General features: G+C 36.7%; 1 protein-coding gene across 2 annotated transcripts in view; it reads left to right on the top strand.

Annotated features, from left to right (window-relative positions):
* The window catches only part of PAWR (pro-apoptotic WT1 regulator), a 102,069-nt gene that overhangs the window by 54,312 nt on the left and 21,310 nt on the right, over nucleotides 1-26,447 (top strand). For both annotated transcript variants that reach the window (XM_060025302.1, XM_060025301.1), the window contains 2 exons: nucleotides 15,288-15,419; nucleotides 24,795-24,829. In XM_060025302.1, the coding sequence (XP_059881285.1) occupies nucleotides 15,288-15,419; nucleotides 24,795-24,829 (167 nt within the window). The remainder of the gene's footprint in view (nucleotides 1-15,287; nucleotides 15,420-24,794; nucleotides 24,830-26,447) is intronic.

Below are 26,447 nucleotides of genomic sequence, written 5' to 3'. Positions count from 1 at the left end.
TAGTTATTTCTTTTTAGTACTACTGACCATTGGTGAAAGGAGACAGAAGCTGTTTGGTGGTTTTGTTTCTCTAAGCATAAAAGAGATTCCAGGATAATTGCTCATTTTCAAAGGATTCGGTGCTATCATTCTTTTTGTTCAAGTATGTATACAAATTATTCTGTCATTATGTTTATGCAAATATTTCTGAATTCTCAGAAAATGTGTGTTACATTGGGGAAATCTTAACGTGTGGTAGATTGCCTTCTGTTCTATAATCTTCTCTCTCCCTGCTGCCTAAAATCTCAATAGGTGGTTTGACTATAGGAAATTCTGAGTGTTTTTATAAATAAACATTTCCACAAAAACTAGTAAGGTAACTTATTTTAAAAGTTTCAGGGCTTCTGCCTGCAATCCTTTTAGACTTGACTTAGTTTCAGGTCCTCTGAATTTATTAATTACTGCTTTTCATTCTTTGAGGGGGGAGGGGTTTGAGGCTGAAAGTGATCCACATTCATTATATAAGAGGGAAGTTTTGCTTGTTTATTGCTGAAGAAACGAGGCTTTACTGCATTTATATAGTGTTTCTTAAAGTATGCTGTGTATGAGAGTTCTTGAAAATCCTGTATTTCTCGTTAGAATCTATAATGAAATTGACTGGGATAAAATGGGAGGTAGTTACCAGATATTATTTCTGTGTACATGAGGATTTTTCAAACTGTATTTTTTAAGCAGAAGGAATGTTTTTGAATAAAAGTGAATAAATATGCTGTTAAAATTATTTAAAATTTATATAGGACAGTCAGGAAATATTAAATTAGGGAATTTGCGTTTGTTTATTAAGTTCCCATTGTGTAGGTGTTACTGACAAGAAACTGAAGGATCCAGAAATAATACTGGATGAGGTTTCTGCCTTTGGGAACCTTGAAACCTAATTAAGTAGGTAGAATTTGCAACGTAAAAGAAGGGACCAGGGACTTCCCTGGTGGCGCAGTGGTTAAGAATCAGCCTGCCAATGCAGGGGGCATGGGTTGGAGCCTTGGTCCGGGAAGATCCCACATGCCACGGAGCAACTAAGCCTGTGCACCCTAACTACTGAGCCTGTGTTCTAGAGCCTGTGAGCCACAGCTACTGAGCCCATGTGCCTAGAGCCTGTGCTCCACAAGAAGAGAAGCCACCGCAAGGAGAAGCCCATGCACCACAACGAAGAATAGCCCCCGCTCGCTGCAACTAGAGAAAGCCTGCAAGCAGCAACAAAGACCCAACGCAGCCATAAAGGAAGGAAGGAAGGAAAAGAAAGAAAGAAACGAAAGAAAAGGGACCAGTGCTATATAATATGTAATCAAGAACTGGAATGAGTTAAAAATTAAGAAATGGAGAATTTATAATCTGATTTTTTACATTTGGAATAATCAGACAAGGTTTCATTCAATAAATAAATATTCAGTAAATACAAAGTGCCTACTCAGTGGAAGAATTGGATACTTGTGGTTGGATTAGCACAGAGGAGTAAGGAGAAAGCAATTCCAGTTGAAACAGCATTGACCAAAGGAATCTATACTAGTACCTACCTGTGAGAATTAAATGAAATGATCCAAATAAAGTATTAGAATAACGCCTAGTACATTGTGTCTGGTAAAAGTTAGCTGGTGTTATTATTACCATGTTTACTTGTACATCTGAGTGTTCATTGATGGGAGTTATAATGATGATAATAAAACATTTACGAAGTTGCTGTGTGCATCACTGTTCTTAGCTTTTTGCATACATGATTTCCTTTAATCCTTAAAATTTTATGGGACATAATTATTGCTGTCATCCCCATTTTACGGATTTAAAAAAAAACCTGAAGCATAGAGCAGTTACATATATTGCCCAGACATCTAGGAAGTTGAAGAATAACAATCATGGGATTAGATTTGCATCATTGGATGTAGTTGAAGAAAGGCTGTGAATACTGGATTGTTTAAACCTGATAATGGTTGAAAGCTAAATATAGGTATTTTGGGTTGTTTTCTTTGATTACTCATTGAGTCTCTAGGAGTATAATCAATAATTTGTGAGCCGTTAAGCTTAGGAGTGTGATGTTTATTTTTCCAACCTCAGCACTATGCTTATTTAAGAGCCATCATTGATACATCTAAGATAGAATATATTTTACACATTTGTCTCTTTTGGTAGTTCGTTCTGAAGATAGTCTCTTTCCTTACACTAGTGCCTAGTTTGTTTCCCTAGCATTGTTTGTGTGACTCATGTTGAGGAAATTTTATGTTGTAAATACCCAAGCCTAGTACTTGGGATTGCTAAGCATTAAAACAAATATAATTAGGTTGAGACCTGGGTTGTAGATAATAAAAGAAAGTATAATATAAAACCATAGAAAGAATTTTCATCTAAAATCAGTGTGGTTCTGGAGTCTAGTGGGGGAAAGTCAGATATTGATGGAAAATGATATTAACAAAGTTTTTTTTGTTTGTTTTGCGGTACGCGGGCTTCTCACTGTTGTGGTCTCTCCCGTTGCGGAGCACAGGCTCCGGACGCGCAGGCTCAGCGGCCATGGCTCACTGGCCCAGCTGCTCCGCGGCATGTGGGATCTTCCCGGACCGGGGCACGAACCTGTGTCCCCTGCATCGGCAGGCGGACGCTCAACCACTGCGCCACCAGGGAAGCCCTAACAAAGTTTTTATGTTCAAGTATAATCGCACAATTAATATCTCACTGGTCAAGACTTGCTTCTGAGTTACCTGTTTGAACAGTTAGGGATATGGGGAGACCCTCCTCCTTACTCATTCCAAAAATAATTAGACAACTTGCTGAAAATATTTATAAATAAGTTTCTCTACTAGAGTTGGACTCACAGCAGTAATGAGCTTTAAATTAATAACAGCTGATATTAGAGATGGATGCCATTTTGAAGTCTTAGGGTTTTCCTTCTGAGCTGGACCCTCAGCACTTGTCTGGAAATCATTTACATACTTTTATTTTCACTCAGTTTCATATTTCCTACAAATATGTATTCTAAACTTTTAATCAACCTACACCCCACTACCTTATCCTAAACTTTTACCCATGTTTGTCAGCAAAAAAGCACAGTTACTTCTCAGAGAAGTTCGAGAACCCTCTGTCAGAGCTCTCTCAATTTTTGTTTGCCTGTGTCGTCCAATTTACCTACATTTAGAGCCATCTTGAGAGTTTTACTAGAAAAGGTTTAGCCTTTGATCTCTACCTTGGTCCTTCCTTTCCTTGAATTATTTGTTTATATCACACAAGTATTCCAAATACTCAACACCAAAGACCTCATTGTTTCTCCTCTCTAAATTATCTGCGTGCAAGAATGATACCATGAACTAGAAAACTAAGAGTCATCTTGTTACTGCTGCTTACTGCTTGGACTCTCTCAGTCCGTTCAGATTCCACTGCTGTTTGCTATGTCTGTCCACAGTCCATATCTACTTTCATTTCCTTAGTTCTAACTTATTGCACAAACTTGTTATGTCGGTACTGCTGTTCCCATTTTAGAAGATCACACAGCTAATTAATGTTGTCGGTAGACTTCTCCAAATAATTTATACATTATTTCAAATGTACTGAAATAATTATTCCATTGTACCAGGAGAATTTGTCATCTGGGAATAGCCAAGAGAGTTGAATAATGAATAATAATCAAGGAAACTGTTAGATACTACTAGATACTATTAACTTTTAATGATAAAAATAATATGATTTGAGCATTAACGTAAATAGATCAATGGAACAGAATAGAAAGCTAAAACATAGCCATATATAAAAATATAAAGATGGCATTTTGAATCAGTGGTGAGGAGATAGGGGTTGCTTAAGAGCCCCTAGGTGTGAACCTGGAGGGGTTGCTGAGCTCCTCCCAGGGCTGTTACGCATACAGCCTCCCGCCAGTGTTGCAGTTCTGGGTTAGTCCATTTCTGTGGCTAGAACAATGGCTTACCCTAAAAAAATCATTAGATTCCAAACTCACTCCCTATACAAGAAATTAAATATGAGATGAGTTAAAAAGTTTAAAAAAGTGAGATGGTAAAAGTTAGAAAGTATGTGTGTTTATTAGATTTTTTAAAAATAGGAATATCCACAAATTCCAGAATTCATGAACTTTGGAATTCATGGACTTTTTTGTTTGGCTGCACCAAGCGGCATGTGGGATCTTAGTTTCCCCACCAGGGATCGAACGTGCGCCTCCTGCAATGGAAGTGCAGAGTCTTAACTGCTGGGCCACCAGGGAAGTCCTTGTTTATTAGATCTTAAAGTAAGAAAAACATTTTCTTAACATAAAACCACAGGGAGTAAATCTCAGAAGGAAAACTTAAACAGAATTAAAAGGTGAGCTAGAAAAAAAAATTGACGATAAAGGTTACCATCTTACTATATGAAGAGCTTTTGGACATACTAAGGAAATGAATAAACCAGTATAAAAATTGAGAGAGGATATCAGTGAAGAAAGTGAAGATACATAAAGAAATACATAAAGCCAATAAAAAGAGAGCACAAGTTCATCCTGCTCACCTAGGATTCAGTGAAACCATTATTTGCCTAACATGTTCGGAGAGGGTTAAAACAGTAATAAGGGTGAGACAACATTAACCTTCTTGGAGGAAAATTTGGCAGCATGTTTATAGAGCCATAAAAATTAGAGATAGGCACACACATTTATATGAAAGGCTATTTAGCTTATATGTCCTACAACACAGATCTGGTTAAACAAATCTAGTATCATACTATGCAACTACTAAAATTTTTGTTGAAAATGAAGAGGCCATGTAAATAGATCTCAAAACAGGATGCCTACAATTATATGGATTTAAAAAAAAAGAAAGAAAAAGTTGTACTAGAATGATTTGTACCAAAGTGATGACAGTTGTTTATTTTAAGATAAAGGATGATTTTTAATTTCTTCTTTTCTGTATTTTAAAAGTTTTCTTGTAATGTACATTAATTTTGTAATTAGGAAAATCTCATTTTCTGTTTAGATAAAAAGTACCCAACTGTAGTTTTTAAGTTATTGTTGTTGTTGAGATTGCTGAAAGTGAGAATGCTGCCTGCCTCTCTAATCATGAATATTGTTGCTCTTTAGAGAACTTGACACTGCTTAGCCCTGAGATCTGATGGGATCCCAGCACGAGGTTGGATTGTCCATGGCTGAGTCATATCTGATAGTATTGGTGTAGAATTTAAGGTGGGGGAGGTACTTTAAAATTATGGAAGGATGAAATTCTGTTTTCATTTCCTGTTTTTTTGGAGTGTTATATTTTCAGATTCTTTACAGATAAGATTTCATTTTTGTCTAAAATGCTAACCTTCGTGCAAACTCAGCTTTTAAATCCATGAAATCAAAGTACTTATATTAGTATCAATATATTAGCAAGTTGTTAGAAAGCCTAATTCAGTATGATAGATGAAATTCATTGCTAATTTACAAAGTTAATCAGGATGTTTAATAATTAGTCTGAAAAATTCATACATTCTATTTTATTTTAAAAATTATTTATTTATTATTTAATTTTTGGCTGCATTGGGTCTTTGCTGCTGCAGGCGGGTTTTCTATAGTTGCTGAGAGTGGGGGCTACTCTTTGTTGTGGTGCACGGGCTTCTCATTGCGTTGGCTTCTCGATGCGGAGCACGGTCTCTGGAGTGCAGGCTTCAGTAGTTGTGGCGCACGGGCTTAGTTGCTCCGTGGCATGTGGGATCTTCCCGGACCAGGGCTCGAACCCTTGTCCCGTGCATTGGCAGGCAGATTCTTAACCACTGCGCCACCAGGGAAGCCCCATACATTATAATTTATCCCACTTAGTTTCCAAACTTTCTAGCTTAAGGCTGTGTGTGTGTGGCAGTTTTTAAGCATTGTGTTATATATGTGGCTTTTTCAGCTATCTAATGAGAGGAGAGCAGTCATTTGTTTATTTTGCTCAGTTCTTTTCACATAAAGATGCTTATTAATTTGATCTTACTCTTCTTTTTGTTAATGTTGTAAAGTTCCTTTTGTTTAACCATTTCAAAAGAAACCTCTTGGCTTAGGAACAGGGAGGGAAGGGAAGGAATAGCTTGGCAGAGGTTGAATGATGACAGAGTGGTATATGCTAGATAAAGGACTAATGGAGGATGAAAAGGGGTGTTACCAGAGTGGGAGGCAGATGAAGCAGCAGTAGTACTGATAGGATGGCATGGTCTCTCTGAAGAAAACGAGTGGAATCTAGCTTAGCTCCCCTAATACCTTTCACGGACACAGTAACTTTTCGTTTTGGAAAGTACAAGCACTTATCCACATTCATGGTTTGTAACTGTGTGATCCCGAATACAGACTTTTTTTCCCTCTCCTGGAGCTGTATAGTTTTTTTTCTCTTCCCTAAAAGCCTTGCTAAGATTGCTTAAAATGCAAAGGGAAATCAGCATGCTTTTAGAGCCACATTTATATGATTTATTGTACATAAATACAATTAAACTTACTTGGCTGTTTAGTTCTATTGTAATTCTGTTCCTCATTCTGATTCATATGTTGAAAATATTGTGCTATTCCCTAGTGTTAGAGTTTTATAGAGAAGTAATTATACTTTGCAAAAATTTACTGAAAAACTGAAACACCTAAGGAATTTGTGTGGATTCCTTATATTAAGATCAGGTGTTCATAGGTTACAGAGACAGGCATTTGGGAAGAAGAACATGATATTACACTTTTGGGGAGGGATTCTGAAAATTAAGGGGACTAGTATTTTTGAATGGATTTTAAGAACTATTGTTAATAGTGTTTGGAGATGAATGAATTGTTTAATTCATTTGTAAGACTCCTCACTTATGAAAGGGAACAAATGTGAAAAAAGAAAAAGGAATGTGAAGCAATCTCTAGCTGAGCTCTTCCAAGAACTAGATAGTATACCACACAATTTATTCTAGTTATGAAAGTGTCAAAACTTGGCTTCAGCATTTATTTTATTAAAAATTATTTTTAACGATTTTTAATGCATTTGAAATATTTTTTAAAATTGTATTTTCTTTAGTTGTGTGTGCATAGTTTCAAATAAATAATAGTTATGAGTGATTGTTGAGGCTTACTTACTGTCGAAGAATTCTTATTAAGTAAAAAGTTCTATTGAATATGCTCTTCTCCATATATTAGAAGCATTTAAAAATGTTAATACAAGTTGTGTTTAAAGTAGGCAAATGGTATGTTGGTTGCTTTTTCTGGATTCCTGAATTTTGTGGAGTTCTGCTTTTTCAAATTAATAGGGAAAAGCTACCATGAAATGGATCCTGTTTAGTTATTTTAGTCTATGAACTTATAAAATGTTGATTATTAAAAACCTTTTTTTGGACTGATAAAAGTGTGCTTTATTAGTGAGTCAAATACCACAAATAGTTTTGCTGTCAGCGACCTTTTCCAAAATGTTGAGCAACTTTAAAAAAATAAGGCTACTAACAAATGAAATATCATGTTATCTGGATTTAAAGGGTAGTTGTCTTCCTGGAAAAATCTGTATGTATTTTAAAACTCTGGAACCTCCACTCCCCCATCCCCCCGCCCCCCCGCACCACCACCCCGTAAAATATGTTTAGGCTCAGATAATTATAAATAGATTTTTCACCGCATGACTTTTTGGTATTACATTTTACATTTGGATGGGACGTGGGTCAGTTCTATCTTAGAGGGACTAATTTTTCAAATGCAAGATATCCATTTCATGCTTCCAATCCATAAACAATATTTCTTAGTCATCAATATGACCAAAAATGCCACCACAAAATTCCATGCCTTGTAGGGAGTGGTATTGACTGAATAAGAATCATTGGCCTTAGAGCATTGTGGCCAAAGGAGATACTTGCTCCAGAGAGGTAGTCAGAGAATACACTAATCCTACCACCAGGCCCAAAGGTATGAAAGAACTTCAAAAACAAATAGCTTCCAGTTGACTGAGCTACAGGGGAAAGGGCTTTTTCAGGGAGCCAACTAGGTTTCATCCTGTAGCTGAGGAAAGCAAAATGTTAATCAGCAGGAATTCCAGAGGGCGCACAGAGGAATGATTTGGAAGGGAGAGGAAGGACACAGGATTGGGTCAGATTAGGGACCGTACAGAGTGGTATGGAAATGAGAGTCTGTACAAGTGAATGGGTGAGACCTGGGGAAGTTTGGTCTGCTGTCAGTGACTGAAATAAACATGGAAGTGAGACCTGGTAGAACCTAAAAGTCCCTTTAAAAATGGGGGGAAAAAAAGGTAACATACACAGAGCTAATACAGAGTAAATGAACCCCCCTTATATAACTGTCATCCAGCTACAACAATAGTCAACTCATAACCACTCTTTTTTTCCCTGTAACTTCCAGTAATTCTGTGTTCTGCAAAGTGATCCAGGACCCTCACGAGATAACGTGAAACCAAAGTTTCACAGAAAAGTGCTCACTGATATTTTCTGTTCTGTTCCTTTTCTTTTTCTTCAAATAAACTCTGGGTTGCAGAGCACTAAATGGATTTCGTGACAGATGAATAGGTTACAACTGGTAGTGGAAAATTGAGGTTGAGGTTTGTAGTTAGGCTGCTTGGGTTGGAGTTCTGACGGTACCCCTCAACAACTTTGTGTCCTGTTACTTAATTCTAATCCTCACATCCCTCTTATATAAAGTAGTACCCACCTCCTAAGGTTTTTGTGAAAATTACCTGTATTTGAAATACTAGATGTTAGAGCTTAACAGTGCTCTCTACACACCTAGAAAATATTCAGTTACTAGTAGATGTTATTACTATTTTAATTCACCAACGTGGGATTTGAATCTAGGTCTCTCTGATTCCAAAATCTGAGTTCTTATATTTTTTAATCTAAAATATAACTTATAGACAGTTATAAATTTAAAAAAAGAAAATCTAGAGATAATGTATATTTTTCTTTTTATCATTCATCATAGTATTTTTCCCCACTCTACATTAAATTGCAAACATTTCCATTTCTTTGAAAACAGTTTTCAGATAATATTCCACCATTTTGTTCTCTAGAGGCAGAAATGTTATGCTTCATAGGAAAGATACTTACCTAGTTCTAGTTACTTAGTCAGTGCACAGTCAAATTTTATTGCTACTTTTAGAACTTTATTGTGAGAATTTTGGTCAAATATAAAAGTCATGAGAATGGTGCAGTGAAGTCCGCCATGTCCACATCCTTCAGCTTCAACAGTGATCAACTCCTGACCAGTTTTGTCTTACCTATACCACCACGCACTACCCATTCTATCCCTATGTTATTTTCAAGCAAATCTCAGATGACTTATTATTTTATTCTTAAAGATTTCAGCATGTCTCTAAAATATAAGGAATCTTTTTAAAACAAAAGAACAATATCACTGTCAAACCTTAAATATAGTTCCTTAATCTCATGAAACTCCTTAGACTTAATTTCAGATTTCATCATTGTTCGAACTGTCTCTTAAATGATTATTTTAAAAATAGTTTCTTTGAAAAAAAAAATAGTTTCTTTGAGTAAGGATGCAAATGAGGTCAATATATTGATATTCATTCATATGTCCTTTGAGTTTCAAATTTGTGGCTCTCTTCTCCTTTTCCCTCTCTCTCCCTTTCTTACAACTTATTAGTTGTAAGAACTGGCCATTTGTATTTTATAGTTATAACAGGGATCAGCAGAGGCTTATTTCTATATGATGGAGAGCTGAGAATGGTTTTTAAAGTGTTTTTTTTTTTTTAAAGCAACAAACCTTATGTAGCCCCAGATGACTGTTTGCTCTGTGGTCTTCTATATCCCACAATCTGGATTTTCATGATTGCTTCTCCATGGTGTTGTCTAATATACTGTTCTATTCCCTCTATTTCCTTTAGTTGGTAGTTGGATCTAGAGTCTTAATCAGATTTAGGTTCAGTTTTTTTTTAAACTCATTTGTTCAGTACCTCCATGATATTTCTTTTTGTTAAGTCATATTTATTAAGGTGTCTTTTACATATAATAATATACTACTGTCTTAAGAGTGTGATTTGATGAATTTTGACAAATATGCACAACTGGGCAAACCACCATGAGAATCAGGATGTAGAACACTTCCGTCATTCATTCTGCCCCTTTCTAGTCAGCCTGCTCCCCTCAGGCACAGCTTCTGACAACCACTGATCTGCTTTCTGTTACTATGACTTTGCTTTCTCTAGAATTTTACAGAAATTGAATCACACAGCATATAGTCTTCATTTCCTGGTGTCTTAGCATAATTCTTTTGTTACTGAGTATATTCTGTTGCATGGCTGTACTACTCTTGGTTATCTGTTCACCAGTTGATGTGCATTTGGACTATTTCCAGATTTTGGCTATTATGAAAACTGATTTTTATTTTATTTTATTTTTTATTTTATTTCTTTTTTGCGGTACGCGGGCCTCTCACTGCTGTGGCCTCTCCCGTTGCGGAGCACAGGCTCTGGACGCGCAGGCTCAGTGGCCGTGGCTCACAGGCCTAGCCGCTCCGTGGCATGTGGGATCTTCCCAGACCGGGGCACGAACCCGTGTCCCCTGCATCGGCAGGCGGACTCTCAACCACTGCACCACCAGGGAAGCCCTTATTTTTTTTTGTTCAAGTTTTTGTGTAAGGTTTGAGTGAATATGTTTTCATTTCTCTTCGTAACTAACTAGGAGTAGAATTGTTGGGTCATATGGTAAGCATATATTTAAATTTATAAGAAACTGCCAAGCGTTTCCCTGTATGACTACGCCACTGTTAGTTCCTACCAGCAATATAGGAGACATTCGGTTGTTTCAAATCCTCATTAACACTTTAATTTTAGTCGATATTTAATTTTATTATTCCAGTAGGTATGTAGTGATAGCCCATTGTGGTTTTCATTTGCATTTCCCTAATAAGTACTGATATTGAGCCTTTTTTTCATGTATTTATTTGTCACCCCTATATTTTCTTCGGCAGAGTGTTCAAATTTTTGCTCTTTTTTTTTTTTTTTTTGTGGTACGCGGGCCTCTCACTGTTGTGGACTCTCCTGTTGAGGAGCACAGGCTCCGGACGCACAGGCCCAGCATGGCCGCTGGGCTCAGGGGCCCAGCCGCTCCGCGGCATGTGAGATCTTCCCGGACCAGGCACGAACCCGTGTCCCCTGCATCGTCAGGCGGATTCTCAACCACTGCGCCACCAGGGAAGCCCTTGCTCATTTTTAATGATGTACTGGAATTTATCCTAGTATGTGGAATAAATCCAATTTCACATTAAAAAATACATAGTTATCCAGTTATCCCCAAACCATGTGTTTTAAAAAAAGCCCATTCTTTCCCACCAGTAAGAGTTTCTACTTCATTGTAAACACAATTTGTCTATTTAGATCTATTTCTGAACTTTCTGTTGTGCTCCTATGAAGTACAGTTTTTTGAATCCTAACTAATAGGACTTAACAAAAAATCCATTTTCTTTTTATTTGGTTACTTTGTCAGATCTGAGCAATAATCTTACATGTTATAAAAAATTATTCAAAGTAGCTTCTTTTTTTTTTCCAGTGTTGATACTTTGTTATTAGCAATGAAAATCATACATTTCCTTTTTTGTTCTGAGGTTTTATTTGCTAAAATATTAACACTCTAAATGTACCTTTGGGAAGAGCAAAGAGCTTGATGAGAATTAGTGATGCTTATTATTATCATTTCATAAAATCTGACTTTTTGGTTTGTTTCAAATAATTGTTAACTCAGTTCCCATGCAACTTCCTCTCTAATCTGTGTGAAAGGAGAGAATAACTTTTACATGTTTATTACATTTATCTATAAATGAGAGCTGAGAAGAGAGGTAGGAGATTCAGTCCCACATTACTGTTGTAAGTATACTATAAAATCAGTAGCTATTTTCTTCTCATCTTTTCCCCTCCCAGATAAAAAGCTTATAATTCATAGAAAGAAGCTTTAAAAAATATTTAGGGTTCTTTTTGGTTTTATTTTTGCTAGTACTTATTTAAAGACCAACTCTCTCTCTCCCTTGAGGATACCAGCCAGCTTCTGTGCTTAGAAAATTATTAATCTTTACAAGAAGTAGAATAGGAGATGTCTTTACCCACCTTTGTCAATTAACTCAGTTCCTTTTTGCTTTCAGTCTTTTCTTATTTCTCACCATTTCTACCAAATGGTTCCTCCAGGTGTAGTTATCCCCCGTTAAGTAAGATAGTTTAAGGAATTTGTAAGATGCTTGTTGCTAAAAGAACTATACTGGTTTCTAGAAGAACTTTGGAGGGAAATTGTGATTCATCAAGTAATTCCTATTCTAAAAGCTTCCTGGAAAGTAAGATGTACACACTCTCCACAGAGATAGTATGTGTGATAAATAGGTTCCCAGGTCAGTGGGTGTAAGAGTGTTGCCAAGAAAAAGAACATTCAGAATTTTAACTTGGTATGCAACAGTCCATTTCCCTAATTTGTCTCATCTTGGTTCATTTAGCAAACATTTACTGAAGTTTATTTTTTCTGCTTTCTTTTAATGCTGGTGAGTCTATATTACTCTATGATTTAAGAATTCATGCTACTGACATTTGATCCTACGGTCAGGGATTTTTACAGCCCAGGTACCAGAGAATGATTGCTTTCACAGAGTAGAAGGCTAGATGAGACCACTTTTTATTCTTCCTAGGTCTTAGAGTCTTGCTGACTCTTGTCTCAGTACTATGTATTGAAGAATTTCTGTACTCCACTCTCTTTTCCGTTCTAGTATCTTTATCACATAGTTTTCGGTGTTGTGGTTTTATACATTTTAATGTTAGTTAGAGTGAGTGTTCTGTCATAACTCTCTTTAAGAAGTAATTTTTCTGGGTGTTTTATGTAATTATGCATCCAGATGATCCACCCTTACTTTCCAAATAAATTCAACTTATGAATTGATTTACAGATATTGACACCTTCAGTATTAGTTTTTTTTTCTTAAGAAGAGATCTTAATTTATACCACTCAGTAAAGTTTTATAGTTTTTTCATAAAGTTTTTTTAGTTTATTTTTATGGTTACTCTTAAAATTATATAATCTAACTAGCTATTGATGTTACTCTGAGAAGCTATTTATTTCTGTGTGCTTAATGAAAAACCATCTTAAGGAACTGTAGTAATTCTAAAATATTTTTGACAAATTTGTATCATTTGAAATGATGAAAATTTGCCTTTCTGATGCTGAAATCTCTTATTCTTCTTCCCTAGTTTTACCAAATAGTACTTCCAGAGTGATGGTAACCACCCTGTTGATAGTGGACATCAGTGTCTTAAGTCTGGCTTTGCATTTAAATTTTGTTGATATTTTGGCATAAAACATGATACTGTCTATTGGTTTGAGAAAGTCTTTTTAAAAGTCCTAAGAGAGATTCGTTTTCTAATCAGGACTAATTTCTTAAACTTTGGTACCCTTTACTAGATTCCTTTTATTGATTCTGTTTCCACCTAAGATACATCTTTTTTTGGGGGGGGGGGGCATGCTGAGAGGCTTGAGGGATCTTAGTTCCCCGACCAAGGATCAAACCCAGGCCCCGGCAGCGAAAGTGCTGAGTCCTAACCACTGGACTGCCAGGGAATTCCCAGATATATCATTTTTCATAGGATCCCATTGCCTACTTTGTTGTTTAGTCTCCACTTTTGGTCCCTGTTAATCAGAACTCTGAATTGCTGTATACAGGTTCCTTTCCCCAAATCAGTTTTGATCATGTTTTACTTATATTCCAGGGAATTGTAGCACTGTAACATGTTTCAGTGTTACGTAATGAAAAGTCTAGACTTCTTAGGCTATTTATTATCTGTATTTCTTTGTGATCAGAGCATATGCCTTTCCAATACTCACCTCTGTCAAGGACTTTGAAGGATCTGAGATCTTACCCTGCTTACAAGCTAACGAGTTAGCCTGCTCTGGTTTCATGGATCCTGGCAGAAGACACTAGTCTCCTGGGAGTCAAGAACAGTTTGTTCCTCACAGCAATAGCAGTAGCCACAGTGTTATCATTTTTCTTGTACCAGTTACCTAAGCCCCAGTTCCCACAGGGTGAGAAGAGGGCCAGGTGACACCTGTACACATAGTTAGTTGCATTACAGGAGAGACCCTAAACATTCTCTGGAATCTCAGCCTACTTGTTTCTTTAATTCATCCCTTCCATTCTGTCCCCCAGCTTTCCCTCCACATCATCCTGATTTAAGACTCCATGTCAAACAGATGCTTTCTTCCATACTCCCCGCTATGGACCTTGTGTCTTTGAATGTGCTGCTTATTTTCTGTGTTCTCCTATTTCAGATGCTCCAGGGATCCTTCTTGGTTTGCACAGTGGCTTCAGCCTTTCTTTTCTCTTTGCACAATTTGTAAATACTGTTGTCTTTCCTGCTATTCTGTGCTTTGGTCAGTGTCTTAGTGTTTACAAAGTGCCTGCAGAGATATTATTTATTTTTTGTCTCTTACAAAACACACACAGGCAGTGTATTGGTTAAGAATGTGTTCAGTTACAAGGAACAGATGACCTATTTCACAGTGGGTGTAATGGATAGAGTTTAGTTTCTGTTTATGGGTTGTTGGTTTTGTTTTTTTTTTATTAATGTAAAAAGTCTGGGTAGATAACACAGGTGGTGATTCGGTTTTTTAAACAGCACCCTTTCATGTAAGCTTTTCCATATGTTCTTCCCATCATCTGAGATTCTTCTTTTTTTAATATCTGCAATTCCAAATTAAACGCATTTTTTAAATTGTAAATTCTTCTACAGAGTGTTTGTAGAAGACTTACTCCCTAGGTGAAGATACTTATAGGCTACTAAGGTAGAAAATGGCCTTTAACATTAAGTTATGTGCGCACGTACACACACACACACACACACACACACACACACACACACACACACACACACACACACACACACACACCCTACCTTCAGTGGCTTTTATTATTAAGTTATCTGCACATGTACACACAGACACACACCCCTTCCCATTAGACTCTACATTCCATGTCTGTGTGGTGTGTCTTTTGTTACCTTCCAAAAAGTGCTTTAAGGTAGTCCATTTACTTGAAGATTGAATGATGAAGGAAGAGTGAACCCTACCTTTAAGCAAACCTTGTCACTGGTAGTTAGAGCCTAGAGCCTAGAAAGATGTTGACAAGGGTGTGAATGTGGAGGTTTGGATTTTAAGCAGATAATTTAGTTTATAGGAATTAAATGTACCAGTTGTTGAAAGGAACACTTTTATTGTGTAGTTTCTGAATGCTTAGTATTTCTTAATGCTATCAAATGTATCGTCACGTACTATCAAAACATTTTATTAATATTATATAGAAGTAAAATGGAAACTATTCTTTCTTTCAGTGCTTAGATGAATATGAAGATGATGAAGCTGGGCAGAAAGAGCGGAAACGAGAAGATGCAATTACACAACAGAACACGATGCAAAATGAGGCTGTAAGCTTATTAGATCCAGGAAGTTCCTATCTGTTACAAGTGAGTATTTAAAAATTCTAGAATGTCACTAGCTATTTTAACAATTTTTAAGTTACTGTTAATAATTTTTCCTGTTTCATTTTGGTTGCATCAACTCCATTTAAGTACTTTAAATGGATTTAACCAGTGGTTTTCCTTATATCTAAATACTTTTTGACGTAAGCAGTATTTGGTCCTTAGTTCCTGATCAGTGAATATTTACTGACTAAGCAGGTTTAAACAGTATCTGTTGTAAAAATCAGCAGGAAAAATAATTACCCTTTTGCTCTTAAAAAAGTAAGGATTAGTGAGTTTTAAGTGAGTGGAGAGTACTGTTCCAGGCTGATATCTGCATTAGAATTATGTAGCAAATAAAGAGTTGAATAACAAGTGTCTACCAAGCCAAATGTTTCAACATAATAATAAAACACAACATGTAGTATTGTGAATTGCCAGAAACACCCATATTTCTGTGTAATTATAAAATACTTTTTAAAACAAAATTTAAGTCAGTTTCCAATTAGCTGTTATCTTGGCTTCTTGTAGCACAGAAAATTGGGAGTTGTTGGCATTGGGGTGCCTGAGTTTAAAGCAAATCACTCTTCAGAATCATTCCATATAAACTGTACTTTGGGAATTATCTTGATAAATCTAAGCTTAAATTAATTTGATGACATTTTGAGATTGTAAGCTACTGTGTTGTCTTTTCAGAGTTCCAGCTTTGACTTTTTAAGTGCATTTTATTATGATACCGAGCAGTACACATATCTCCCTGTTTTACTGATGAAAAAAATGAAATGTAAACTTGTCTATTAATTTGCAAGGTTATGATAGAAGGCATTTGGCAGAGAGAGGCAAAATATTTTGAAATGGTTTGGATGTGAACGCAAAACTTCTTTTTCCTCTGCTCTTTGAGGCAGATACATTGATGCGAAGAATGGTAATGTGGGTTTGTCTGTGCCCCTGTACTGCAGTTGCTACTGCTAGAATACCCTATTATAACATAGTGTAAGCTAAGCAGCAGTGCTTCTCTCAGCACCTCTGTGACTGTTCATAATCTAAAGTATCTTTGTATCCTTTGTTTTTGTGTATTACAGCAAAGTTGAAATTAAATCTGTGCCTATTCCAGGAGAAGACATAGGCTTAATTTATTGGGATAGAGACAATATAGCATTTTGATTGAGTCTAGAACTGGTTTTAGTTCTTGGTCATGTCACTTAACATCAGGCAGCAGCTTTTGGAAAGAGGGCTGATTTCTTTCTGTTCCTTACCCAGTCAAAGCTGAGGAGCCTAGTGTTTAGTTTATTTCCAAGTTTATACCCAGATATGTAGCAGTCTCTGCTGATCTGGGCTCTCTGAGGAGCTTTCTGCCTTATCCAGTTTATCTTCTTTCCTGTAGCTTTTCTAGTCTCTTCCTAGGTCTGCCCTTCATTTCTCTCATTTTTGTTTATTTGTTTGTTTCATTAGCAATTAGGATGTAACTCACTGATGATCTTGGTTTTCAGTATGTATATTCCAGGCTATGTGCTTAGGATGAAAGTGAGGCAAAAACTCTCCAGTGGATCCCAAATTGCCACATTGAAGTTGGAATGGGAACAGGAACTTTTCTGTCTACATAGTTGACCTCTCTGAGTTACTACCTAAACTCACATATTCTATTACTCAGATAAGATATAGATTTTATTTATAACTCCAACTTCAAAAACAACAAAAAGAGAGAGAAAATATTGGCATCATTGGTTGTTTTAAGGCTTTTCTTGAATAGGACAGAGAGATTTTGTTTCTTAGCATTATGTATGTGAATCAGTTAAACAAATTTTTTTAAATGAAGAATGAAATGGGAACATGAATTTGGCATAACAGTAAACTCTGTGAAAGGTTAGAGTGTTTTAAGTTTCTGTTTGGCATTTTTCAAATAATATGGAGTAGTGGTAATAAAAAATGAGACTTTATATTTTTTTCTTATATTTTTAGCTATGATTTTACACATTTTTAACCATGTTTTTTCCCTAGATAATATGCCAGTTTTTAAAGTAATATATTAATTCTCTGATTAAATAATACATGATCAATTAGAAAATTTGAAAAAAATGAAAATGTAAAAGACGGGAAATTACCTAGTTTGGTCTCCTTATGTATTTTATGAACTGTTTATTAAATTTTAAACTTTAGGCTTAACTAATTTTAAAAGAAGCATACAATCACATGCTAAAAAATGGAAAAAGCATAAGAAGGTGTAGGTAAAAAGTCTTCCTCAGCTACCTGGTTACCTTCTTTGGAGGCAACTAGTGCTTTCTTTTCTTGCACATCCTTCTAGATCCTTCTTGAGGTAGTCCATAAACAAATTTATGTCTATATGTGTGTATATATATGTCTATATATGTATTCACTAATTTTTAGCACACTGTTTTGCATCCTGTTCGTTTCATTTAATATTGTGGAGTACATAAAGAGCTTCCCTATTATTTTTTTGTAAACACAGAATATTCTATTTTGTATATGTATCATAATTTTTCTAACTAATTTCTGTTGATGGTCATTTAGGTTATATATAATTTTTTGCTTTTACAAACAATGTGGTGGTGAAAACCTTTTAATATATGTTCTTTTGCATATGTGTGTGTAAATCAGTAGGATAAAACCCTAGCACTAGAATTTCTGGGTGAAAAGGAATGTGCATTTGTAATTTTGATGGTATTGCCAAAATTCTCTTTGTAGGTGTTATAGCATGAACATTTTTTTTCATGTTATTCAAAACTCTTTGTGTATTATTTTCAGTAGCATAGAATTTTCTTCTTTAATGTGTGCAATAGGTGACACAAATTTCCCATTAATACAAATCCTCAGTGGTTAAACGTTTTTACTATTATAAGTCATACTGGAATTAACATCTGTGGAGATTAAATAAGCTTTTTGTGTTTTGAATTATTTTCTTTGGCCAGATTACCAGAGATGAACTTATTGGGCCAAAAGCCATAAAGCATTTTTAAATGTTTTATTTATTTATTTTTTGGCCGCATCTTGCAGCTTGAGGGATCTTAGTTCCCCCAGGGATCGAACCTGTGCCCCCTGCAGTGAAAGCACAGAGTCCTAACCACTGGACCGCCAGGGAATTCCCCATAATGCATTTTAAAGATTTTAAAAATTTCTGATACATATTGCCTAAATTACTTATGAAGAAAAGTTTATCAGTTTATGTAAATAATGGCATTTTGTGAGAGGACATTTATGAGTTTTATTTTTCTCCTTTCTTTGATTATTTATTGATTTGCCTTTTAAAACAATCTCAAGTTTACTGAAAAGTTGCAAGTACTGTACAGAGAATTTTTTTCCCTTAAAATGTTTGAGAGTAAGTTGCTAACTTGATGCCCTATTACCCCCAATACTACACTGTGTGTTTTCTACAAACAAGATCTCCTACATAACCACAACGCACCTCTTAAAAATAGGAAATTAAAATTGACACATTCTTTTACCATCTAACATATTCAGCCATCATCAAGTTTTGCCAGTTGTCCCAGTCATGTCTTAAATTATAGCAAGAGGGTCTAATTCAGAATCACCTGTTCTATTTAGTCACTATATCTCTTCTTCAGTCTGATACAGTCTTTCCTTAACTTTCTTAATCTTAACACTTCTTAAGATTATAGGTCATTTATTTTGTGATGTGACCTTCAGTTTGGGTTATCTAATATTTACTTATAATTAGATTCAGGTTATATGTCTTTGTCAGGAATATCACAAAATTGGTGCTATGTTTTTCTCATTGTGTATCCTATCAGGTGACACATGATTTTAGTTTGTTCCATTGCTGATGATGATCACTTTGGTCGTGTGATGAAGGTGGTATTTGCCAGGCTTCACTGCCCCTTCTTAATAAGTATTTTGTGGATAAGTGCTTTGAACCATGTAGATACCTTAATCTCCATCAAACTTTCTATTTATCTCTGTCCATTTATCTATCATCTATTTATATCTGTATATCTGTATCAACTCACTATTACCTATTTTATCTGATGGGTTTTACTTACCATCAGTATTAGTTTTCTATTGCTACTATAACAAATTACCACAAATTTGGTATCTTAAAATGACACAAAATTATCAACTTACACTTCTGTAAGTTGGAAGTCTCACTGGACTAATAAAATCATGGACTGAAATCAAAGGCTAAAATCAGGGCTGCATTCCTTTCTGGAGGCTGTAGGGGAGAATCAGTTTCCTTGCCTTTTCCAGCTCCTAGCGGCTACCTGTATTCCTTGTCCCTCTTCCTCCTTCAAAGTCAGCATTGTGACCTTTATTCTTTGCCATATCTCCCTCTGACCTTCTTCTGCCTCTTTCTTCCACTTTCAGTGACCCTTGTGATTACATTGGGCCCATCAGATAACCCAGTATAATCTCTCTGTTTAGTGGCGTTGATTTAGCAACCTTAATTTCCCTTTGCCATGTAGCCTAATATATTTGAAGGTTACAGAGATTAGAATGTGAACATCTTTTGAGGGTCATTATTCTGCCTACCACAGCACATCATTATTTATTTTAATAGTCACTTTATCCCAAATTTGGCCAGTGAGAGCCCCTGTAACCTTTTGTATCCTTTGCTACATCTCCATCATTCTTGGAATACTTCTTTGTTTTCTGGCATAATAAGATAATGCAGACTCATCTTTAGCTTCTTACTCCAGTCTTGGAAGCTAGCAGCTATTTCTCTAAGGAGCCCTGATTCCTTTTACTGGTAAATGATATTGTGAAGCCAAGATCTGGGCTGTAGTTATGTTCATGTTATTGAGATGTCACCATTTGTAGTCCCTCTCTATGTACAGACCTACTGTGTGTGTCTCTATGTACATGCATACGTATACATATCTGTTTGTCTGCTGCCTGCCTACCTACCTAGGTAACTACATCTATCTATGTAGATACTGAAACTAATTTATACCAATATGGCCAATTCTAATCTAATATCACAAGACTTAAATCTAGTATTTGTAACTCCCTTTTGTGACACTGAGGAACCTGTTTCCCGTTATTCTTAATGTGTTTTCTTATTTAGTCAATTCCCCTATATGTAACCTATTTCCCATTGCCACTCCTTCCCCACACGTATGCCCTCCGTACCGCAAGTGGGTTCTGACATCATACGTTGGCTTTACCTTGTGCATGAACACTCTCCTCAGTTTCTTCAGGCTTGGGCATCCCTTGTGAAGCTGCAGGTTGCCCTCTTTACCCTGCTTGAGTTGTGACTCCTCACACCAGTTCACCCCCTCTGTGGATTCCGTCCTTACCCTGCTTAGCTTCTCCATCCTGTGACAGGCTGCTCTTCCTTAGGGTCTTCCTTTGTTCCCGCTCAGACTGAGACCTCATGCTGGATTACTCCGTCATGGGGACCCCTTATCACCTGATTGGGTTTTGACACCTCCAGGCCAGGCTGCCACTCTGTGGACACTCTCTTCATCCTATTTGGGCTCTGGCACGTCAGCCCTGGTCATGCCCTACAGAGATCCTCTCCACACCTTGCAAGGGCTGTGAATTCTCCATGCCAGACTGCCTTTTTTTTTTTTTTTTTTTTTTGCGGTACACGGGCCTCTCACTGCTGTGGCCTCTCCCGTTGCGGAGCACAGGCTCCAGACGGCACAGGCCCAGCGGCCATGGCTCACGGGCCCACCGCTCCGCAGCATGTGGGATCCTCCCAGACCGGGGCACGAACCCGTGTCCCCTGCACCGGCAGGCGGACTCTCAACCACTATGCCACCAGGGAAGCTCCAGGCTGCCTTTTTTGAGGGAACATCTTCTTTACCCTTCTGGGGCTCTAAATCCCCATTTTGGGCCCCCCTCATGAATGGATGACCATCACGCCATGCTTGGGGCTCTCAGTATCCCTTCCTGGGACTCCCTTTCTGACCTTGCCTCAGGCCTGATAACCTAACTTCCCTTTCATGCTTTGTAGACCCCTCCTCATTCTGCTCAGGCTCTGATTTCTCATGCCAGGCTAAGTCCCCCTGCTGTATGGATGCTGGCCTCAGTTTTCTTGGACTCTGATTCTTTTTGCCAAGCAGCTCTTCTTCATGGAGTGTTCCGGTATTCTGATACCCTGGTTGGGGCCACCTTGTTTCCTCCCCACCTTGCTCTGCCCCACCTAATGGCTTTAGGACTAAGGCGTTCAGGAAAGGAGGGGAATAATGAGCTTTTCCTTTTTTTTTTTTTTTTTTTTAATTGAAGTACAGTTGCTATACAATACTATACAAGTTACAGGTATACAATATAGTGATTCACAATTTTTAAAGGTTATACTTCATTTATAGTTACAAATATTGGTTATTATTTAGTTTTTCCTTTTAAAATCTTTGTTAATTTGATAATGTCCTTATTTTATTCTCATTTTTAAAGTTATTTTTCTCAATTGTACATTACAGATATTCTGTTCTGCATTCATCTTCAACATTGTATCTTAGTATATTATATATACCAGTATAGGTATTTTAAAGTTAGTCCTGAGGGCCAGTTACCATGGTATGCCATAGTTTACCAAGGGCTATACTGAAGTTATTCAAGTTTATTTGAATAACTTCAGTATTATTTTACTATATTCTACTGGGCCTGTATTTGTCTGATCTTATTTCACATATGCTTTTATATTCGTTTATACTTTACAAGTGCTGATCTGCCACTGCACCTGTAAAGACAATGTTCGTGGAATTTCCTTATTGACCATTCTAAGCTTGAATGAAGCAGAATGTTTTATTTAAACTCACATAAAACAGTTCGTGCTTTGCCAACATTTTCTAAGCTCTACATAGGCCTTTCCCCCTCCCTTTTGTAATATAAACCACCCATTACAAGAAAGATTATTTCAGGAAAAGTATATTTTAAATCAGTTGTATAATAAACTTTAGGGTTATTGGAAGGTCTAATTACATAGTCTTTGAAACTTTTAAGACCAATATAGTCTTAGCATTCATATTTTTTACAAGCAATTTCAGTGATACTGAAGGTATTTCTTCTCCCCCCACACACTTAGAATGGAATTTTCAACTTTCACAGTTATAGTAATTATGACGTTATCACTCTTTGCTTGGAAATCTTTGTGGTCACAGAAATATAGAGGCTTCTAGTTAACAAATCTAAGGTTGATATTTGTGTAGAATTTTGTATTAATGTATAGAAACAACAAGAATTTTCCTCCTTAAAGTTATAAGGGACTCTTTTACTGCACTATAGGGGCTGATGTTTTTTTTTTTTTCTATCATTTCAGTTTCCTCTTTTTGGCAGGGAATAGTTAAATTCCATCTGTAAATGTGAGTCTTGAATACACATGAGAAGCAGGCTACCACCCCTCCCAATCTCTGCTAATATTGTCTATCCAATTTGGGGAACATTCCATTGTTAAGCAATGGAATTTTTTATATATATATATATATAAATTTATTATTTATTTATTTATATTTGGCTGCATTGAGTCTCTGTTGCTGCACGTAGGCTTTCTCTAGTTGTGGTGAGCAGGGACTACTCTTAGTTGTGGTGTGCGGCCTTCTCATTGCGGTGGCTTCTCTTGTTGTGGAGCACGGGCTCTAGGTGTGCGGGCTTCAGTAGTTGTGGTACACGGGCTCAGTAGTTGTGGCTCGCAGGCTGTAGAGTGCAGGCTCAGTAGTTGTGACACACGGCCTTAGTTGCTCTGCGGCATGTGGGATCTTCCTGGACCAGGGCTTGAACCTGTGTCCCCTGCATTGGCAGGCAGATTCCCAACCACTGCACCACCAGGGAAGTCCCTAAGCAATAGAATTTGATTAGTAGAGTCACTGTGAAATAACATTTAGTTACAAAATGTATAATCTAATAAAACTGTATTCAAATCTGACCAATAAACAGTAAGCTTAAGTGTTGTCTAATAAAAACCATATTCACATCTAACCAATAAACAATAAGCTTAAGAGTTGTTGGTCTGCTTTAGAATCTTAGCTCTTGAATATTAGTTATACAGAAATAGGCTTAAATCTTATTGTTTATACATCTTGGACATGAGCATGGAATAATTTGATCAAGTATGTCCAAGTTGTCATTTGATCAGTTGCACCAAACTAGCTGTAGAGAAAATACCGTAAAAGTTGACATATGTTTTAAGTCACTAGTTGTTTAAAAAAAAAAAAGCTGTGAGAAACGTAGAAAACAGATATTATACAACTTATTAGTATACATAAATGGAAACTTACCTGATAACTGACTTTAAGTCATTTATAGTTGGGTCAAAGTATAACATTAGTATAATGCCACGATAGTGTAGTGTTGCTGAAAACATCCTCCAACATCCTCCATTTCACCTTTCTGTATTTATTAAAATTCTACTCTAAATGTGTATTAGTCTTAAGTTTTATCATGTTAGGGGAAAATGCCTACTTTAAGCCTCAGAAATATTATTTATTGCCAGGTTGTTTCTACCATTACAATCAATATATCAGTTACCCACAAATCAGTAAATGCAACAAGGGCTATTCTTATTTAGCAATTTTGCCTATTTCATTGCAGCAAGAGATAGTCTGGATAATCAAGCTGATGTCATGTTTTGAAATATTTCATTTATAACCAAAGTGAGAGAGGTGTTATGTTTTGGAACTTAAGGCATTATTAGCATTTTTTCTAATGCATATTTAGACAGATATCATTCAAGGTCTGTGCCTTAAGTTTTAGTTCATATAAAATAAGATTAGGGACTTTTATGAAAGAAAACCTTGATAAAATGTTAGTTGGAGTACTGTTTGTGAAACTTAAGGGGAAAAGTTCCATATGGAATCATTATTATCTACATTCAATAAAATGTACTTTGCATACACATAACCTTAGTATTTCTTTCTGCTTTATCTAAATAACCAGTGATTAAACATTTAAATCTAGTTCCTGTGGTTTCAAAAATAGTTTTAAAGGGACTTCCCTGATGGCGCAGTGGTTAAGAATCCTCCTGCTAATGAGGGGGACATGGGTTTGAGCCCTGGTCTGGGAAGATCCCACATGCCGCAGAGCACCTAAGCCTGTGCGCCACAGCTATTGAGCCTGCGCTATAGAGCCTGCGAGCCACAACTACTGAGCCTGCATACCACAACTATTTAAGCCCGTGCGCCTAGAGCCCGTGCTCCACAACAAGAGAAGCCACCGCAATGAGAAGCCCGCACACCACAACAAAGAGTAGCCCCCACTTGCTGCAACTAGAGGAAGCCCGCGAGCAGCAACGAAGACCCAATGCAGCCAAAGATAAATAAGTAAAAATAAATAAATCTATAAAATAATTATTAAAAAAAACAATGGTAATTGTTCCAGTATTCTCTGTCAGTAGTTTTATGGAATACGGAATTGTGTGCTTATACACATACCCAAACTGATATGTCATTTTTTATTTTTACTTTACAGGAGCCATCTAGAACAGTTTCAGGCAGATACAAAAGGTAAGAATCCTTAAGTTATGACTAACAACATATTGTAGACATAAGTGTAATGTCTTCCTGACCATGGCTTAACTAACTAGAACTGTTTCAAACAGCTGTTTGAAAAATAAGAAACCTTAATATTGTGCTCTTAAAAAGAAATTACATCGTAGGCAGGAGTGTAATGTCTTTCTGACCATGACTTATTCTGACATACTCTGCAGTCTTTGAATACTGCAAACACCATGAATTTGTAAGGGTTTGATGAACTTAGCAAAAGAAAAACTGTGTCATTTTCCCTTGTGTATTTAAACACTGAAAATACAGATATACCATCTGTATTAGTCAGCTTTGGGATACCATAACAAAATACTATAGACAGGATGGCTAGAGCAGAAATTTATTTTCTTACAGTTCTGGAGGCTGTAAAGTCCAAGATCACAGTGTCAGCATGGTCTGGTTCTGATGAGGCTTCTCTTCCTGACTTGCAGAGAGCTGCCTTCTTACTTTGTCCTCAAATGGTGGAGAGAGAAGGGGTGGCTTCCCTGGTGTCTCTTTTGATAAAGGCACTAATCCCGTCATGAGGGCCCCACCCTCATGACCTCATCTAAACCTAGTTACCTCCCAAATGCCCTGCTTCCAAATATACCATCACATCGGGGTTAGTGCTTTCAGCATATGAATTTTGGGAGTATCCAATTCATTCTGATCTTAGTTCATTCAGGCCACTATAACAAAATATCACAGACAACAGAAATTTATTTCTCACAATTCTGGAGCGTGGAAGTCAGAGATCAGAGAGCCAGCAGGGTCAGGTTCTGGTTGGTGAAAGCCCTCTTGCCAGTTGCAGACTAACAGCTTCTCACTGTGTCCTCACATGGTGGAAGGGGCTAGAGAGCTCTGTGGGATTTCTTTTATAAGAGCACTAACTCCATTCATGAGGACTCCACCTTTGTGACCTAGGCACCTCCCAAAGCCTCACCTCCTATTACCCTTACATTGGACGTTAGGATTTCAACAGAATTTTTGGGGGGACACAAACATTCAGACCCTAGCAAGTCCATAGCACCAGCTATACACAAGGAGTAATGCTTTTATCAGAAAATGTGTTTGAGTGTGTGTACACATGTATAGGAGGAAAATCACAATTAAGTATAAGTTGTTTAACGGAGATGACTGAGATATTAGCTTCTTTCCCTGTTGAAGCCATGAAGGTTGCAGAAGGTGTGGTCATGCTTGTGCTAATAATTAATGGAATAATGGTAAATCTTATCAAGTGCTTATAATGTCCAAGAAGCTTTACGTAGAGATCTCATTCAATTCCCAAAGTTATCTTGTAAGGTAGGTACTGTAGGTATAATATTTACTCTTATTTTATAGGTGAGTGAAGTGGGATAAAGAGGTAGAATCATTTCACTGTGCTTACGAAGCTAGTGAACAGAAGAGTCTGGATTTTAACTCGGGCAACCTGACTCCAGAACTCGCATGCTTGCACAAGACAGTCTACCTAGATTTATACATATAAAACCTCTGTCTTGCCCTACTTTTACGTTAAAGTTTAAAATATTTGGTTAAAAGTTGTGGTTATTATAATTCATCTAAAATAAAACATTGATTAAGAAGAGCTCTAATTTTAATA

This window comes from Delphinus delphis, chromosome 11, assembly GCF_949987515.2.
Source record: "Delphinus delphis chromosome 11, mDelDel1.2, whole genome shotgun sequence".
NCBI classification, from domain to species: Eukaryota; Metazoa; Chordata; class Mammalia; order Artiodactyla; family Delphinidae; genus Delphinus; species Delphinus delphis.
This window is presented reverse-complemented; position numbering and strand designations above follow the sequence as displayed.